The 16,410-nt window shown below is 46.1% G+C and overlaps 1 protein-coding gene across 12 annotated transcripts in view; it reads left to right on the forward strand.

The window, feature by feature from the left end:
- The window catches only part of GRAMD2A (GRAM domain containing 2A), a gene marked incomplete at its 3' end in the record, with an annotated part of 31,134 nt that extends 14,724 nt beyond the window's left edge, over window positions 1-16,410 (forward strand). For 4 of the 12 annotated variants that reach the window (XM_083371222.1, XM_083371215.1, XM_083371219.1 and 1 more), the window contains exons 2-12: window positions 2,593-2,688; window positions 3,543-3,603; window positions 4,380-4,452; window positions 4,734-4,837; window positions 6,007-6,105; window positions 7,691-7,762; window positions 9,058-9,120; window positions 10,052-10,208; window positions 10,485-10,614; window positions 10,687-10,827; window positions 12,562-13,378. In XM_083371222.1, the coding sequence (XP_083227348.1) occupies window positions 2,603-2,688; window positions 3,543-3,603; window positions 4,380-4,452; window positions 4,734-4,837; window positions 6,007-6,105; window positions 7,691-7,762; window positions 9,058-9,120; window positions 10,052-10,208; window positions 10,485-10,614; window positions 10,687-10,827; window positions 12,562-12,607 (1,032 nt within the window). In that variant the 5' untranslated portion in view covers window positions 2,593-2,602. Of the gene's footprint in view, window positions 1-2,592; window positions 2,689-3,542; window positions 3,604-4,379; window positions 4,453-4,733; window positions 4,838-6,006; window positions 6,106-7,690; window positions 7,763-9,057; window positions 9,121-10,051; window positions 10,209-10,484; window positions 10,615-10,686; window positions 10,832-11,410; window positions 13,379-13,787 lie in introns of those variants that run through there. The other 8 variants (XR_014493506.1, XR_014493505.1, XR_014493507.1 and 5 more) reach the window with 8 other exon arrangements.

The raw sequence follows: 16,410 nt of genomic DNA on the forward strand, positions 1-16,410 counted from the left end.
CTTCAACTCCCAGAATTCCTCAGCCAGCATGCCTGGCTGAGGAATTCTGGGAGTTGAAGTCCACAAGTCATAAAAAGGGCCGAGTTTGAAGACCCCTGCCTTAAACCATTCTTCCAGTTCTACCAGTGCCCAGCAGATCCATTTTTCTGCTATCTTTCCCTCTCCCAAGTCAGTTTACTTAACTCCTGTGTTGGCAGTAGTTCTTCTTCATTTTTTTATCTGGAGTGGCTTGGCTATTTTGCTCCCTCTGAGCTTTTGAATTGCAGCTCTTGGGCTATGCAGGATAACCTTTAGTTCAAGGGCTGTTTACTCTGGGTTTCCCCAAAGCCACCTGTTAATCTGGTATCTGATAAGCCAGCAATCTGTGCAGATAAGGTGACCAGGCCAGAGACTGAAATAACTTATTTGCTTAGTAAAAGCTGTTTGCAAAAGATTTTTCAAGGACTTGCAAGCTTTTCTCAACTCTTTGCATGTGCCAGGAAAATACACTTTTTCCAAATTTGTGTTTGTTTATATACGGTTAGAAATCAGACACAGATTCTTGTAACATGTGGCTTCTGAGCTTGAAGCAGTTAACATGTTTCTGACACAAGTAGAAATCCTACGTTTGTGGTTTTAACTTTGCATGCATCCAGAATGAATTAAAATTTTTTAAAAAATGGATGAGTTTTGATGAATTGATTGCTTTATTTAGCTGCACAAAATAATAAATCATTATCATGTCATCAATACTTTGATGTGAATTACAAGCAGGGTTTTTCTTAATGTCATATTTAACTTTGGATGAAAAAGCCTAGTAATTTTTTGCTTGTAATAATAACACGTTAAATTGTAATTGATGTTGATTGAATTTCTTTCTTTTCTCAATTTGCAATATTTTAAGCCACGGGTTTTTCAATGTGGGGGTTTCGACTCCCATTCTCCATACACGTTAAAGTTGCTGAGTGTGAAAAACAGTTTTAAACTATCTAATAACATACTGTTAATAAGATCTGTATCATATAAACATCATTATTCTGAATCAATACAACATATCAAGATTTATAACTATACAATAAAAAGGTGAGAAATTAAGTTCCTTTCATGTATAGATCTCTATAAAGGGTTATCTCTTATTATTCAGGAGATATTGATAGCTTAGAACACAGTCCTTCAAATTGTGCAGGGCTTGTTAAAATCTGGCTGAGTTTACTCCTTAATCCTAAACTAGAACGTTTAGAGATGGTCAGCTTCACACAATGTTAGATGCACTTTTAGTTTGTTGAAAACTACACACTTGCAGATGGTAAGTTCATACTTCCTTCTAAGCCAAAAGCAGACAGATAAACCTTGTATATATATAATTTCCACGGGATAAAGAAGCTACACCCGTTGGATTTGGCAGAATAAGGCAAGGTGATGCAGGAACATACTTCTGATGGGACATGAACAAAGGCCCCTGTTCTGGGACACATCGCGCATACGTATTTTGCAGCAAGAGCCTCTCCACTTTAACAATGCCATGTTCTCTCTATGGAGAACACCAGCAGCAAACATAGCAACCAAAGCCACAGGATGCAGCTCTGCTTCAGATAACCGTATCCCATTGCTTCAGATGCTATTTTGGGAGAAAAGAGAGAGAGGAGTAAATAAAAGAGGGCTGTTTATATACACTGATTATTGTGGTACTTAGTAAATAGTATCAATTACATATTTTTTAATAACTATGACCTTTCAAGCTAGATTGATTTCTGTCTCCTTGAATTAGGGAACAATTTCTTTGCAGGGAGCTCTGGAAACATATTCTGGGCTTTGCTAGATAATGGGGATCAGAATCCACAGGACCAATTTAATTTTTGGCTGCTGGAAGCAGGTAGACGTGCAACTCTTGAAGGCCGCTGTCTTCCCTTTCCATCACTTTTCTATCTTGTTAGCCGGTTAGGAAATAGTAGCTATCTCTGTTGCTCAGCTGACTCAAGAATCACACCTAGTTTCCTTATTATCTTATCTCTTAACTGTTTGCTCAATTCAGTCTAGTGCAAGACTGCCAACTTACCCCTTGCTTGCATCCGGCTAAAGAACTGATTATTCAGCCGTTGTTTTTGTGATGTGCTCCATCTGTGTTGTGGACTTAGAGCAATCCGTCTCCTGCAGTGCGGATGGCTGGATCGGAGGTGGACTTGGAGAAATACAGCTTTTGAGGAGGGGCAGGGAAATGCCATTATGGGACTCTCTGTGTAGTAGAGGGGGAGTATATGTGTGTGTGCGCGTATACAGATAGTGGTCGACTTACAACCACAGTCGAGTCCAAAATTCCTGTTGCTAAGTGAGACAGTTGGAGAGTGAATTTTGCCCCGTTTTGCGACTTTCCTTGGCCACCGTTGTTGCTGCAGTTGTTAATACAGTAACACGGGGGTTAAGCGAATCTGGAGTCCCCGTTGACTTCGCTTGTCAGAAGGTGGCAAAAGGGGATCGCGGGAGCACTGCAGCCGCCATAAAGACAATAACTCTGGTTATTCTGTCAATTCTGTTTTTGCTTCAGGAAGACTGTGCTCAAACCCACTTTCCTTCTGATCTGTGTTCTCTCTCTCCCCCTTCTCCATTTGTCTGCAGCTCCAAACCAATGCATGAGAAATCGGGGCCCATGTACAGCCTGGACAAGCCAGAATCCTGGCCCAAAGAAAAGAACTTGGGTTCTCCGAATGGCAGGTGAGCTTGGCAGGAACTCCAGGCGCCTGGAACCGCGCCAGCCTTTATCTCAGGAACGTCCACCAGCTGCTTTTTCTAGCGGGCGGCAGGCCTAGCCAGCCTGTCTGCCGCGTGTTTGGGAGGAAGAATGAGGGCTAATTACAGCGGGCAGGCCGTCAGGAACCAACGCATCGTAAAATTTGGAGCAAGATTTTTTTTAAAAAAAAATCCAAATAAAATAAATTATCCGGTTATCCTGTTTTCCAGAGTGGCTAACCCGATGTTAGGATTAGGGGAGGGCGTGCAATCAAGGCAGCGGAGCTCTAAAATAGATCCGGTGCGGTCCAAGGAGGGGCTTGGAGAGACCCTCAGAAAGGGGGGGGGAAGGCCGTGGGGGGCCGCTTGCAAGCGTGCAGAATGCCCACATGCCTGCATCGGTGCAAAAGGTGCCCCTCTTGGGGAAGGGGGAGCTGGGGAAAAGTTTTGTTTCGGGGCACCCGTGTTGCACCCCCCCCCACTGCCGATGATGCATGCATCCACACCCCCGGGGGGGGCTCTTTCCGACCCCCTGATCATGAGCGTCACCACAATCGGGACCAGAACTTCTGTCGCTAAGCAAGGCGCTGTGAATTGTGCCTGATTTTACCACTGTTTTTGCCCGGTTCTTATGCAAATCACTGCCGTTCTTAAGTGAATCACAAGGTCATTAAGCAAATGCGGATTTTCCTCTCTCTCTCTCCCCCCCCCCATTGCCTTTGCTTGTCGGAAGCAGCGGTCATAAATAAATGCCAGTTCTACAGTGTGAGGTCACAAGTACACATACATAGAGAAAGAAAGAGGGATAACAATTGTATTTCTCTCCATCTCCATTGCAGCCTGAATCTGAATAACACTGTAAAGAATGAAGAACTCAAGAAATGTCACCAAGAAGTCACGGTAAGCCAGGGAGAGAGAGAGAGAGGATGGTCATAATTTTGATATGCCTCCTGGCCACTTTTCTCAACAGCTGTGTTGGAATAGATGAGAAGCAAGTCTGACTGAGAATTTTAATTGTAATTTTATTTTAATTGGGTTGTAATTGGAGTTTTAATAGGGGTTTTATTTTATTCAAGGACTAAATTTAATTATTTTAATTGTTCTTAACTTTTGAAACTTGTATTGTTATTTTAAATTCCTTGTGAACCGCCCTGAGTCCGACGGGAGAAGGGCGGTATATAAGTCCAATAAACATAAACAAACATAAACAAGTCAAGCTGCATGGATTCAACTTCTGCAGGCTGGGTATTCTGGGTGTTGAAGTCCACATAGCTTAGAGCAGCGTTTCCCAACCTTAGGAACTTGAAGATGCGTGGACTTCAACTCCCAGAATTCCCCAGCCAGCTATGCTGGCTGGGGAATTCCGGGAGTTGAAGTCCACGCATCTTCAAGTTCCTAAGGTTGGGAAACGCTGCCTTAGAGCAGTTCAAGCAACAGCGGTTTAACCGCTTCGTGTGTTGTTTGAACTCAGCCAGTTCTGGTTTGGTGATTCAGCAGTGGTTAAAATGAACAATAAGGCCAGTAGTGTCTGGCCTCTTTTTTCTTTCTGATCTGGTCTGTTCTGCTTGCTTTTTTTTTTTTTGAAAAATAAAATGAAACGGCTGTTAAGCTACTGCAGATCTGCCTTTGGCCAGCCTTTTGCATCTTCTTGACGCTTGGATCTGTTTTCTCTCTAGGCTCCCAATAAATATAATTCTCAGTATCACAAGTTATTTAAGGACATCCCCACTGAAGAAAGTGTGGTTAAAGGTAAGGAAGGAAGGACCCTTAAAAAAACAACAGCTCAGTGGGGTTGCCAGGCCTCTATTCCAATCTTTCCCAGCTTTGTTCCTTCCAAATGGTGCTGGATAGCTTCAATGGGGAAACTAACTGGGATTAAAATTCCATCCGCTCTTCTGCCTTTCTTCTTTATTTACAAGGGCTGTCATCGGTCTCCCGCTGCCTTCTTTCACCTCTGTGTATCCCTTCCTTTTAACCTCTTGAGGTTAAAAGCATTCCTCGCTGCAGCCTCTGTCTTGTTTTATTTTCAGTCTGTTCCTGTGCCCTCCAGCGAGACATCCTCATCCAAGGCCGCCTCTACATTTCTCCAAACTGGCTCTGCTTCTATGCAAACCTTTTTGGGAAGGATATCAAGGTAAACCTGCAGAGAGAGAGAGTGGGAGGCATTCTGGGCAGGCCACAGAGGTGGGACACTTTGGGCTTCCGTCTCTGGGCTGCTGGCGTTCACTCTGCGTACTCCTTGGAGCTGGAGAAGCCTCCCGCGTATTCCTTGGAAAGCAAAGGTGAGTAACAGCTAAGCACAGGCAGTCCTTGACTTATGACCGCAAGAGAGCCCAAAGTTCCTGTTGCTAAATGAGACGTTTGTTAAGTGAGTTTTGCCCCATTTTACCAGCTTTCTTGCCGCCACTGTTAGGCGGATCACCGCAGTTGTTAACTTAGTAACATGGTTGTTAAATCTGCCTTCCCCCATTGACTTTGCTTGTCAGAAGGTGGCCAAAGGGGATGGCCTGACTTTGGGGCACAGCAAAGGTCGGTCATAAATGTGAAGCGGTTTGCCAAGCCTCTGAATTTGGATCACGCGATTACGTGGAGCAGTGGTGGAGCAGTGGGCTAATGCCTCCTTAAGTAACACCAGCTGCCTGCAATTATTGCAGGTTCGAGTCCCACCAGGCTCAAGGTTGACTCAGCCTTCCATCCTTCCGAGGTAGGTAAAATGAGGACCCAGATTGTTGGGGGCAATTAAGCTGACTTTGTAAAAATGCCGCTTGGGGTGTGTGTGAAAGCCCTAATAAGCAGGCATATACATAGAATGAAGGCTACTGCTAAGCTTGTAAGCCGCCCTGAGTCTTCGGAGAAGGGCGGGATATAAATGTAATAAAAATAAAAAAATAAATAAATGTCGCAAACGTAACCACGAAAAATGGTCATAAGTCGCTTTTTTCCAGTGCCGTTGTAACTTTAAACGGGCACTGAATAAACTCTTTGTAAGTCAAGGATTGCCTGTGCTGGAGTCCATAATGCCAGAGGAAGACAAAATCAGATTTGTTAGTTGCCCAGGACTGAGTATATAGGATGATCCTCCATATGTTGTACATTTCCTAAATCAGCGATCTTCAAACTTGGCCCTTTTATGACTTGTGGACTTCAACTCGTGCCTGGCTGAGGAATTCTGGGAGTTGGAAGTCCACAAGTCATAAAAAGGGCCAGGTTTGAAGACCCCTGTCCTAAATCAATCCCTAAATCTGTTTATATGCTAAAATAAATTTCACAAATTGACATTCTACAACTTCTTTTTCATTTCAGGTTGTGATTCCTGTGGTCTCCGTCCAACTAATAAAAAAGCACAAAACAGCCCGGTTGTTGCCAAATGGACTCGCGATCACCACCAACGCCAGCAGAAAAGTAAGCATTGCTGACAATTGTTCCTCCTATGGCCAAATCTAAGGCACTGCTTTTTCTGCCAAGCTGAGATTAAAGTTTCTACTCTTTCTAAATAATAATAATGATGATGATGATGATGATGTTGGAAGGTACATTGGAGGTCATCTAGTCCAACCCCCTGCTCAGGCAGGAAACCCTGAAATACCATTTCAGACAAATGGCTGTCCAGTCTCTTCTCAGGTTCTGCAGCCACTTGTGGGGAGGATGGGAAAATGCTGGCGGTGATTGAAGGGCCAGAGCGGGGAAGGGAAGACGGGGCAGCAGCTTCCGACGCGCCAGCCGTGTAAATTTGGAACAGATGAGTTTCCATTTATGAGCTTCCCGAAAATGAAACCCGCAAAACTTTCCAGATGCATCAGTTTCTTCCGATCCAAACCCTCAATAGGGGTTACTGAGCTTAAAGCTTCCCTTGTGACTCAAACCCTGACTTGCATTATTAAGCCCTGGGAAGGTCAGTGTGGGCTCCACTCAGCCGTTCCATCTCCTCTTGAGGTTGATCAGCTTCCTTGAGGCAGCCTTCCCCGGCGGTTTGGGCTACAAGTCCCGTTGGACACACCCCCTCCCCCCCAGCTGGGTCCAGAGACAGTTGTTCCCCAGCACATCTGGAACTTATCCGAAGGGGCCGCAAGCCGGGCGCAAGGGGAGCGGGAATTTCCCATACAGTAGTCCTCGACGTACGACCACAGTGGAGCGCATAATTTCGGCCGATAAGCAAGACAGTTGCTAAATGAATTTTGCCCCGTTTAAGACCTTTCTTGCCGCATTTGTTAAGTAAATCACTGCAGTACCACGGTTGATGTGAATTCGGCTTGACTTTGCTCGTCAGAGACGGTCGCAAAATACTTGACAGAAAGTATTTATGAGGGTTGCTGTGTCCCGTGTGTGTGTGTGTGTGTGTGTGTGTGTGTGTGTGTGTTATGATGAGGAACAATTGAGTGAGGAGTGAGGAACAATTACTCAGCCCCCCTCAGCCATAGGTCAGAAGAGGGGGGGGGTTGTTGGCAAGGCTACCTTATGCACAAAAAAGGAAAGACTCTGAAACACTCTCTGTGGAGCAGGGGTCCTCAACCTTGACAACTTTAAGAAGTTGTGGGTGCTTGCCTCCAGAAGTTGTGGGTGCTGCATCCCTGGGGGGTTTTAAGAAGAGACTGGACAATCAATCTCTTCTTAAAAACCTGCAGGCATGCAGCACCCACAACTTCTTTGTCCGAAATAGTCTATAGGATTTCCTGCCTGAGCAGGGGGGGGTTGGACTAGATGACCTCCCAGGTCCCTTCCAACTCTGTTATTCTGTTAATACATGCCAGTTGCCAAGTGCCTGAATTTTGACCCTGGAGATGCTGCAACGGTCATAAGTCACTTTTTCTCTCTGCTGTTGTAACTTCGAACTGTCACTAAATGAATTTTTGTTGTCAAGAACTACCTCCGGGTGTGAAACCATAAAGATCTGAGCTTGGTAGAGGCACGGTGTGTCTTTCTTGGTTCGGGGCCTGACACGGCCTGGACTTTCCCTACTTATGCATCCCGTGTTCTTTTTCTCTTTCAGTACGTCTTTGTGTCCCTCATTTCCCGAGACAGCGTCTACGATGTTTTGCGGAGAGTCTGCACCCACTTACAGGTGTTCCCCTTCTCCTAAGGTCTATGATGGGCATTCGGGGGGAGCCCTCTGCCCCCCCCTCAGCCATAGGTCAGAAGAGGGGGGGGCGGTTTTTGGCAAGGCTACCTTATGCACAAAAATGGAAAGACTCTGAAACACTCTCTGTGGAGCAGGGGTCCTCAACCTTGGCAACTTTTAAGACTTGTGGACTTCAACTCCCAGAATTCCTCAGCCAGCAACGCTGAGAATTCTGGGAGTTGAAGTCCACAAGTCCTAAAGTTGCCACGGTTGAGGACCCCTGCTGTGGAGGAACGGTTGGTGAAGATGACTGAAGCAGCAGAGACGGCAAAATGTAACTTGCTTGCTTGGAGAGAGATTAACAGCTACATTTATTACTCACTGGAAACCCCTTTTGCTGGGGGGAAAAAGGAAAAAAAATGAATTTATGGATTTGATGCTTCTATAAAGGGTAAATTATAGAAAGAAGGAAATTATGAAGTAACCTTGGGAAGGATAACGCATAAATGTCCTGATAACTGCTGCTCGTGTCTTTAGCTTTCTTTCCCGCTTTCTCATTAGTTTCCCCTATTCTTCGTAGCTGAGATGAGGCTTATCCCAGCCAAGGGTGCAGACCCAGCCGCTAACTGGAAGCAGGTCTGCATTTTCCAGGGGAATGACTGAGAATTAAGCCAGAACCTTGGATATATGAAATAAACCTTCTACCATAGCTCTGTCTTTGCTTCCAGGACGAGCAACAAAAGGAAATTGGTTTAAAGGTCTGACGAGGCTTAAGCTGTTGAATTTAGTTTAGCAGAACCCAGTCAGATTGGAGGCTTAAGGCCAGGGGTAGGCAATCTCGGCTCTTTTATGACTCGCGGACTTCAACTCCCAGGATTCCTCAGCCAGCCATGCTGAGGGGAAAGGGAGAGGTTTCCAAGCTGAGCCATGGCTGGCTCAGGAATTCTGGGAGTTGAAGTCCACGAGTCATAAAAGAGCCAAGGTTGGTCTAGACCAGGGGTAGGCAACCTTGGCCCTTTTATGACTCGTGGACTCCCAGAATTCCTGAGCCAGCATAGGGAACTATGGCCCCTTCATGACTTGTGGACTTCAACTCCCAGGATTCCTCAGCCAGCCACGCTGAGGGGAAAGGGAGAGGTTTCCAAGCTGAGTCATGCTGGCTCAGGAATTCTGGGAGTTGAAGTCCACGAGTCATAAAAGAGCCAAGGTGGCCTACCCCTGCTCTAGGCTTCCAGCTTGTGAAACCTATTTGGATCCCTTTTGGTGAGTAACCCCAATCTTGTTTATTTTCTGTACAGGTCTCCAGCAAAAAAAGTCTGAGTTTGAAAGAGTTCACCGAAGAGCCAGATGCGGTATCCTTGGTAAGACCGATTTCTGAAAGATTAAATTACACGTTACTTCAGAACAGTGTTTTTGGTCACCCAAAGGCTTAGAGCAAAACTCTGTGAGAAAACCTCTGTTCAGTCAGTCACCCAGTCAGTTGTCACCCTTCTCATCAGTGGTTAGAATGCAGTATTGCAGGCAGACTTTGCCCACAGCCAGCAGTTCGATCCTGACCAGCTCAGGGTTGACTCGGCCTTCCAACCTTCTGAGGTCGGCAAAATGAGGACCCAGATAGTTGGAGGCAACACGCTGACTCTGTAAACGGCTTAGAGGGGGCTGCAACGCGCTATATGGAGCAGTATGTCAGCCTAAAGTCTTATTGCTAAGAAGCTTCTTCAGTTCTAGAACTGAAGAAGCTTCTCAGATGAGAAGTGAAACCTTTTCAAAGACAAAAACTGAAAAAGTCCAGTTGCCTTTTGAAAAGCACCTTTGAGACGAGAGTCAGAAATACTTGGCTGATCTCCTCCCGGGTCACTAACTTCGATGTCTCACTAAAAAGAAGAAGAGCCTTGGTGGAGCAGTGGGCTAATGCCTCCTTAAGTAACACCAGCTGCCTGCAATTAGTGCAGGTTCGAGTCCCACCAGGCTCAAGGTTGACTCAGCCTTCCATCCTTCCGAGGTAGGTAAAATGAGGACCCAGATTGTTGGGGGCAATTAAGCTGACTTTGTAAAATTGCCGCTTGGGGGGGGCGCGAAAGCCCTAATAAGCAGGTATATACATAGAATGAAGGCTATTGCTAAGCACATTGATTTGTCCTTTAGATTGTAAGCCGCCCTGAGTCTTTGGAGAAGGGCGGGATATAAATGGGAATAAAAATAAAATAATAAATAATAATAAAAAAAACCCACCCCCTAAACATCCAGGCAGTTGTTGCTTGCTTTCCTCCACCGTGAACGTGCTTTTCACAGGAGGTCATTGTCCCAGAGCTGAAGTGGAGAAGGAGATCCCCAGCGTCGCTCTCCCTCACCCTCCCGGATGCCGGCTTCCAGTGTCTCCACCGAACTTCCATCAGCAACCTCAGTGCTAAGGAGAACTCCTGCAACTCGGAGGAGCCCCTGGCATCAGGTGGGGGCAATTAGGAAGGACCTTCTGGGACGGAGGGACAGCATCTTCCTGGGCTGGTCCAGAGGATGCCGTGCTCCAAGAACATCAGTTCCTATGGAAGGAGGGCTTGAATCGCAACCAAAACCGTCGCTCGCAGGTTTGGTTTGGTTGCGGATGAAATTGCAGCTTCAGCTCTTTCAACAAACCCTTGGAGGAACATTATCCTCTCTGGATTCTCCACCCTCCAGGTTGGTGTTCTGTGTGATCTGAGTTTCTCCCTATTTGCTTCTCTTCCAGAAAGTACAGTAAACTCTGAGGAGGAAGAGGAGGAGGAAGAGGAGGAGGAGGAGGAGTTAGTAGTGGACCAAAGATACAAAGCAGAATTGAGACCAGCTGATTATCAGCTGCTGAAAGTCTTCATAGTGTTGTAAGTCCAAAGGATGAGCTTTCCCATTTTCCCCCTGTGGCTTTCTGATTCCCGCTTGGCTCACATCTAAAGGGGGGGCCTCTCTGTGGGGGTCTTGATCCACAGGATCTGCCTTTTGGTGTTCTCCTCATCGTACCTGGCCTTCCGAATTTTCCGGCTGGAGCAGCAACTCGCCTCCTTGAATCCGGATTACCTTTCCCGAGTATCTCAAAGGTAAGAGGTGTTCTGAGGTTTCTCCAAAAAAGGAAAAACAAATATGTATATTCAAATTTATGTCCAAAAGGTGGAATACAAAACAGGAAATATGGTACACGGTAAAATGCATTGTGCTTTTAATGTTTCGTGAGACTAAAAATACGATAGTAGGGTGATGAGAGTACGAATTTTGGGAAAACAGTGAAAATAAACCAAGTTAAGTGACTTGCAGAGAGGAGAGAAAGGAAAGAGAGGGGTGGGGAGAGAGAGAGAGAGAGAGAGAAACTATAGATATTTTCTCAGCCCTTCTTCTGGCTCTGTGCAGTGTACATTCCTCAGTGGAAGGCAGGCTGGTTGCAATTGTTTTTTTCTGCAGCTCTAAGTATCCATTGAAGTCTGTACCTGACCTGTTTGGTTTCTGTGCCAATCCAGACAATTGTTGAGGTACAAATGACAGTCTCAATTATCACCCATCAGGATGCTTGCACACATGAATTCTACCCCAAAGGTTGCACGTAGATGACTTTTCAGTGAAGAAATTCTCATAGTTTTCTCTGTAAGCAGCCTGGAGTGGCAAACCTGGACTTCTTTCTTTTGACAGATGATTGTAGCACAAGGAAGATGGGAGAAGATCAAACGTCACTTTAACTTGGGTCCAAGTAGGTAACGTGGCTGCTAGGAAGATGGGGCAAGTGGTTCTCGTTCCATTCTTGTTGAACCGAAGCAGTGAGGAGCACCTTAGGTGCTTCCTCACCTCCAAGAAGCCTGTCGGAGACTTTAACAAACACGTTTCATCAACTCTGCTAGAACATCTTCCCAGCTGTTAGGGATGCTTCTGGCCATCGCCAAAAGGGTTCTGGCTAGGTTGGCCCACGAGTGGCAGTTCCAGGCCACAATTTCAGAAGTTGTCCTCCTCGGCTGTGACAAAGCTACGGGACTTACTCTCAACAGTGCCAGCAACATTGGAGATTGCACTAGAGGACTTCTCCGAGGTCCTTCCTCGCACTTTGCAACAGCAGCATTTAGAAAGCTGCTCTTGCCAATGAACCTCACAGCTCTTGGGACACACACCATCTCCAAGGGGCTCTTGGAAATGCCAGAGACATGGCTGGATTCTCCTCTGGAGAGGCTTCCTCCTGGCTGTGGATGGTGCCAGCATTCACGGCCTCTTTTCCTGTGGAAGGCGGGTGGCCGGATAGCTATTGCTCCTGCAATGAAAACACAGCCAGTCAATGAAGATGACTAGTTAATCACCCTTTACTAAGGATGAGTTTGGAGCTATCCCTTCTCTGCCCTTTCACATCCCAGTATTCTGAGTTCTCCTTGGGACCAACCTTCTTGCACTAACGAAAGTCTTCTGACCCCGAGCAATGCCGCTGCGGCGATTTGCTCCCCTCCGACATTTCCAAAGTGACTTTGAGTGGATGGGAGAGGAGCCACTCGGCTGCTGGGCCAGCCCTGCGTTCTTACGGACTGGAGCCACCCGGACATGCAGGCAGCGACGTGGGAAAAGAAAAAAGTAAAAAGTTTCTCGGTGACGCAGTTGGAGCCCAAAATGCACTTCCTGTTGGTCTGCCTCCTTCAATAGAAACTGTAGCTTGGCTTTGACGGGCTGAAAAAGCACGGGAGAGGAGCAGGGGGGAGAAGAGACCGCCCCACCAAGCACACCAGACGGTGCAATCAACTTTGCAGGATGATGACGATTATTTTGAGATTGGCTGTACTAATTCTATCCCCTCCCCCTTCTTATAGTTCACTAGGGAGGTGTCTGAGCCACTTCCCGATGTTATCTGGATGAATGCCTATCTCCATCAGGGTCATCTTCCTTCTCTCTACAGCCTCCGGTCAGCTGCAACCCAGCAACAGGGTGAGAAAACTTAGTTGTTTGGCCCTGGAAGACCTCTTGGGGGCCAAGTGGGGAATTGGGCCAGGGTAGAAATTCCACCAGGAGAAGGATCTGCTGGAAAGAAGCTGTGGGGTTGGAGCAGGAGACTAACGTCCCCTCTGAAGGGAGGGCTGGGTCTTCAACTGAGCATCTCCTAAGAAAGAACGGAGAAGGGAGGGGAGAATTGGTGAGGAATGGACTCAGCACCCATGAGCGGATGGTCTCCTGACATACAGCAAACCCCTCTGTGGTCCTCCCAGTTTGTCCCACAATGCGGCAGGAGGACCTGTGGGGTTTATTGATGGGAGGCAAATGACACTCCTGTTGGCAAGCTAGTTGGGTCCAAACAAAACATCGAAAAAGTGGGGCATTGATGGAAAGGCTCTGCGTGTCTCCCAGGGGGCTCCCGAGGGGCTGGAAGCCATATCATCAGCGTCACTGGAGAGAAGCAGCCATCACGGATTCTGCTCTTCTTCCCAGGGACCAACCGGGCTGCTGGACAGCTGTCGGTGTCTTCTTTAGCAATAAGGTCTCAGGCGTTTATGCAACTTGTTCTCAACGAGAACCTTCCACCTTGTGGCTGGGAATTGGGTAACACTGATTTATCAGTCTGTTAGTTTGGGGGGAAGCGCTGCTAGGACAAGGACCCTTTTTCATTGACCAGTGAGCAGGTTTGCAAGACCCCCCCCCAAAAAAGAAAGATCTATGGCCAACAGGCCCGGCAAAGACCAATCATGTAAGGCTGGCAAGCAGAGTAGTTAGGAAATGCTCACAAACGTAGGTTACGCCAAGAAGAGCTTTGCTCAGCCTGCTGTCTTTTAAAGGGGTTTGTGCGTCAGGGTGGGGAAAGAAATTTAAGTTGCCCCTTCGCTGCAATTATTTTTCCCGTCATTTTTGCAAGATTTAGCAGCTATTAGGAGCTCAAAATCCAGTTTGCACTTGAGCTGTTTCATTCTTTTAACATCACCTGTCTATCCTACCAAAAATAACTATAGGAGGCACTTTGAATACGGTAGAAAGTCCACGTTATAAATGCACAATATGGTGGTTAATGTGAATGTCGTCCTTTTTATTTCTTTTCCAAAATACCCAGGATAGCTGTTTCAGGACATTTTGGGGGCTTTGTTCTCTGTGAGACCTGGGCTAACTATGGCAGCAAGGGAAATATGAAGGACCAGCAAAATCTTGGCAAAGCTTCAGACCGTTTTGCCATCTTGGGCTGCAGAACTGTGTAAAACAGATTCCTGTTTTTGGCTGAAAGGCCATCAGTTTGAAATGGCTACTGAAAGCGTAAAGCCGGAAGCAAATTTTTTAAAGATCTGACACCTTGGATAAATTTGAGAACACCAATCCCAGTCGGTATGAAAATCCAATTTCCCCCCCACACACACACACACACACCTGTGGTTACATTGTTGGTACTAATGAGTACTTCCCATTTTGCCTAAAAAAAATTATTTAAAATGTGAGAAACCATCATATGAACTATATTTAATTTTAAATTAAAGTTAAGGTATCATCCTTTGGTGTATGATTCCTAACAGATTGGGTACACAGGAGCCTGACTAAGGTTGGATTGAATGGCTGGCTTTGTGTGTTCTGCTACATTTTGAGTTGCTTTAACTGTGGTTTTTGTAAGCAGAAAGACCTGAAGTCATATACAACATCCTGAAGAGACCAAAATAATTCAGTTAGGACCTGCAGTGTTATTGCAATGGTAGCTTGCAGGTGGGGGCAAAATTATCTCTTTTCTAAATGCCCAAACCTCGTGAGATTGCCAAACCTTGGGAGATGTTAGCATTCTTTAAAATATTACTGTGCTTAATTCCAGAGGCCCGCGGATGCCACCTGCTTGTATGTATGCCCTGGTGCCCACAACACAGACTTTCTGACTGTGGCTTAATGTGTGATCCTTGCTTTTAATCACAGTGTGAAGATAACGATCCATCCTTGCAGTGAATGCAAAATCATGGTCTTCCATTGCTTTTAGGGAGGGCTAAGAAATAGGTGATGGCGGAAGGATACATCGTTCCCCCCTCCTCCCAAATGAGCTGGAATTGAGAAAACTCGTTAAGCTTTTTGATCTAATGCATTTGTGAATCTCTTTCTTGAGCTCTCAGCTTTGTGTCAATTACATAATCTATACTGATGCTTCCCACAATTGTCCATTTAGGTCATACACCCGAGTTTCTCAGCTGCCAATGGCCAGTCCGTGCAGATTCAAAACTCTGAAAAAATGAAATCTCTTTCGTAAATAACAAATTCGGGGTTTCGGTGGTGGGACCTGAGAGGGAGGAGTGTGGGCAGGCTGATGTCAGTCGCCAGGAATAAATTCAGCCCTCTTCTTTAGTGCCTGCTAGAACTTCTGCCCTGATAGGCAGATTAAAACATGAAAAATATTCTTTCTTTTAAAAAACGGGAAGCTCGCTTGCTGCAGAAAACACTGTTCTCTGACACAATTTCCAAGAATAACTCGGAGCTTTGCAGAGCATCTAACGCCAGTGGGTTCTTTCATGTTCTAAAAATACCTTGGGTGGATTGCGGGGGGGGGGTCTCTGCAGTGGTTATTTCCACACCCAGATTTCCTCAGCCGTTTCCCCCCTTTCCGCATGTTGTCACTGAGCCAAGAACTGCACTCCCAACATTTGTGACAGGCAGTTTTGATTCTGAACTGCACATTTGCCCAGAACATGTCCATTACATCGACTCGTTATAAAATTGTGGAGCAATCCTGTGTTTCTTCTCTGGCTTTATTTGGCACATGATTGCAAATTGGAAAACCGCCATTCTGATGTTCCCTGTTCTGTTAAGGGAGGCTTAATTGGCTTAGCTTTTGCTAGGGGACTTGTGAGCCAGGCTTAATCGCTTTTTTCTTGCTATCCCATTGGCTAAACAACTGGAGATTTCTCTGGCTGAACAGCCCCACAATTTCTGACAGTCTGATTAGGGGACATCCGTTGCCCCGGATGATGGGTTAAGAGCCCTCTGTGCACACTCAGCTGCATTTGGCACATGCCAATACACAGGAACCCATTGATCTCAGAACGGGGAAGGTCTTTTGATGTATTTCAGTTTAGAAAGAGACACTAAGAGTGTCTCACATGTCCGTCTGTTATGTACTAAAATAGGGGTCTTCAAATTTGGCTCTTTTATGACTTGTGCTGGTACTTACCTTTAAAGCCCTACATGGCCTAGGCCCGGGATATTTGCAGGACCGTCTGCTGCCGGGAACGACTTCCCATCGCCCGGTGCGCTCACACAGAGAGGGCCTCCTCAGGGTGCCGTCGGCTAGACAATGTCGGCTGGCGACCCCCAGGGGGAGGGCCTTCTCTGTGGGGGCGCCAGCCCTGTGGAACCAACTCCCCCTTGAGCTCCGGATGGCCCCGGATCTCCGGTCCTTTCGCCGCGGCCTTAAAACATTCCTTTTTCATCAGGCTGACCTGGACTGACGACAGGGATTTTAAAATGTTTTTTTAGTTTTTTAATTTTTAATTTATTAATTTTAATTTTGGGGGGCTGTTAATTTAATTTTTTTTAACTTTTGTATCGCTGTATTTTATTGTTGTTAGCCGCCCTGAGTCCTTCGGGAGATAGGGCGGCATATAAGTCCCAAAAATAAATAAATAAATAAAATAAACTCCCAGAATTCCTCAGCCAGCATGGCTTAGTCAGGTGAATTTTGGAAAAGTAATTCTCTTGAAATTCCCTTGCTGCCT

This window comes from Vipera ursinii (genome assembly GCF_947247035.1).
Source record: "Vipera ursinii genome assembly, chromosome: 11".
NCBI lineage: Eukaryota > Metazoa > Chordata > Lepidosauria > Squamata > Viperidae > Vipera > Vipera ursinii.